Here is a 2,395-nt window from a genome sequence, read left to right on the forward strand (position 1 = left end):
TCATTACCTCTTATGGATTCGTTGCTGGAAAGCCATTACTCATTCCTAAGTGAAGAGATCTACATATGATATAGACCTTACATTCTAGCAGGGAGGGACACTTATTACAGCACAGTCATCTACTTCATTCGTTAATTATAATTTTCATAAATTCTTTGAAGAAAGGAAAGTCAGAATCAGATTTTAGAAGACTTCTGAATTCTAAAGAAATGAACCCTAATGTCAAGTAACTCTCTTCATGGTGGATGATGTGCTCATTTACTACAATATGTGACATTTCTCCTCCAGAGTTTCTTCATAGCATTTGTCATCTCAGAATTTCTCAGAGTGTAGATCAGGGGGTTCAGCATGGGGGTTATGACTGTATAGAACACACTCAATGATTTGTCAATAGGGAAGGTCTTAGCAGGTCTCACATACATGAAAATACATGGCACAAAGAAGAAGACCACCACAGTGATGTGGGAACCACAGGTCTGGAGGGCTTTCCGCCTCCCTTCCGGACTAAGGTTCTTTAGAGAGTGCAAGATGACACCATAAGAGATGAGCAAGAGCACAAACACAATTGTGCAGATCAGTCCTCCGTTGGCCGCCACTAACAGGCCAATGACACGGGTGTCAGTACAGACCAGTTTCAGTAATGGGTACATGTCACAGAAAAAATGATCAATGACATTGGGACCACAGAATGGGAGCCCATAAATAGTGCTAAGTTGAATTACTGAATGCATAAAACCCCCAACCCAGGACCCTACCAGGAGCACAACACACACCCATTGCCTCATGACAATCAAATAATGCAAGGGCTTACAGATGGCCACATAGCGGTCATAGGCCATCACCAGCAGAAGAAAGACCTCTGATCCACCAAAAAAGTGCTCTGTAAATAGCTGGGTCATACAAGCATGGAAGGATATGGTATTTTCCCCAAAGAACAAATTTGAAATCAGTTCAGGAGAAATAGAAGAGGAATAAATGACATCCATAAATGATAAGCTAGCAAGAAAAAAGTACATAGGTGAGTCCAGGGTCTTACTAAAAGAAACAGTCAAGACAATGAGCAGGTTGCCCACCATGGTCAAAATATAGAAGAGCAAGAACATAACAAAAAGTACTTTCTGTTCCTTTGGATTCTGTGTGAGGCCCAAGAGGACAAAGTCAGTCACATTGTTCTTTGGTTCCATTTACTTAGTTCTTCTATTCCTTATAGGTGCTGCCTTCAGTTATTAGAAACAGTTTTGCCTTTAAAACAAAGGGGAAAAGTTTTAAGTGCATTATAAGCTTAATCTTTTTTATTTATCCAATTCAAAATGCACATGGAAGGGCGCCTGGGTGGCTCAGTTGGTTGAGCGTCCGACTTCGGCTCAGGTCATGATCTCCCAGTTTGTGGGTTCAAGTCCCATGTCGGGCTCTGTGCTCACAGCTCACAGCCTGGAGCCTGCTTGGGATTCTGTGTCTCCTTCTATCTCTGCCCTTCCCCCACTTGTGCTCTGTCTCTGTCTCTCAAAAACAAATAAATGTAAAAAAAAATTTTTTTAAATGCACATGGAAAACTATTGATGTCAAACCTGTCAAAGACATTGATATCACCCAGTTGAATAAGACATAGTTTGTTACTCTCAGTGATTTCATACATAGGTGGCCAGACCATTACAGATCAATTTAATAAGTGTCACTATAAGTATAGTCACATAGATTATGGGCGCCCTGGGCCAGAACACATTAATCAACATGGGATCTGGGAGGGCTTCCCAGAGAAAGCAGTACTTTAGCTGAGTTTTAAAGGACAAAGGAGAGAACAAGAGAGGAGGAAAGAGAATTCCATGAAAGACACACACACCTAAAGTCATGCATAAAGTATGCTTCCTAAGTGAAGAATCACTTAAGGTAATTTACATATTCAAAGTGGAAGAAAAATTTATGAATGGTTCTCTGTATACAACTACCTAAATGACATTTCCAAATGGGTATCAATTAAGTATTAAGATAAATTTGGGGGCACCTGGGTGGCTCATTAGGTTAAGCGTCTGACTTCAACTCAGGTCATGATCTCATGGTTCGTGAGTTCGAGCCCCACACTGGGTTCTGTGCTGACTGTGTGGAGCCTGCTTGGGATTCTCTTTCTCTCCCTCTCTCTCTGTCCCTCCCATGCTTGAGCTGTCTTTCACTCAAAAATAAATAAACATTAAAAAAATATAAATTTTTACTTTTCCACAAACCTATTCCTTCCTAGATGACCTCCATCTCATTATATGGCACAAAATATTTTGATGAGAGGAAATGTTAACACTGCAAGAAGAACATCTATTACTTGTTATGTACAACCATATATCACATGCTATTTCCATATTTACATAGACATCTTATATATATATGTATATATACACATATATGT

The 2,395-nt window shown here is 40.0% G+C and overlaps 1 protein-coding gene across 1 annotated transcript; it reads right to left on the reverse strand.

The window, feature by feature from the left end:
- Positions 1–254: 254 nt before the first annotated feature.
- Positions 255–1,187, reverse strand: LOC112865175 (olfactory receptor 4A47). The gene has a single exon (XM_025928212.2). The coding sequence runs from the start codon at positions 1,182–1,184 to the stop codon at positions 255–257; it is 930 nt and encodes a 309-aa protein (XP_025783997.2). The 5' UTR covers positions 1,185–1,187.
- Between the last annotated feature and the right edge of the window lie 1,208 nt (positions 1,188–2,395).

The sequence above is a fragment of the Puma concolor genome, chromosome D1 (assembly GCF_028749965.1).
Source record: "Puma concolor isolate L17-30 chromosome D1, mPumCon1.1.hap2, whole genome shotgun sequence".
Lineage (NCBI taxonomy): Eukaryota > Metazoa > Chordata > Mammalia > Carnivora > Felidae > Puma > Puma concolor.

What these genes read in the sequence shown, in the direction of transcription:
- LOC112865175 (XM_025928212.2), bottom strand. Translation starts at nt 1,184, where the DNA reads ATGGAACCAAAGAACAATGTGACTGACTTTGTCCTCTTGGGCCTCACA.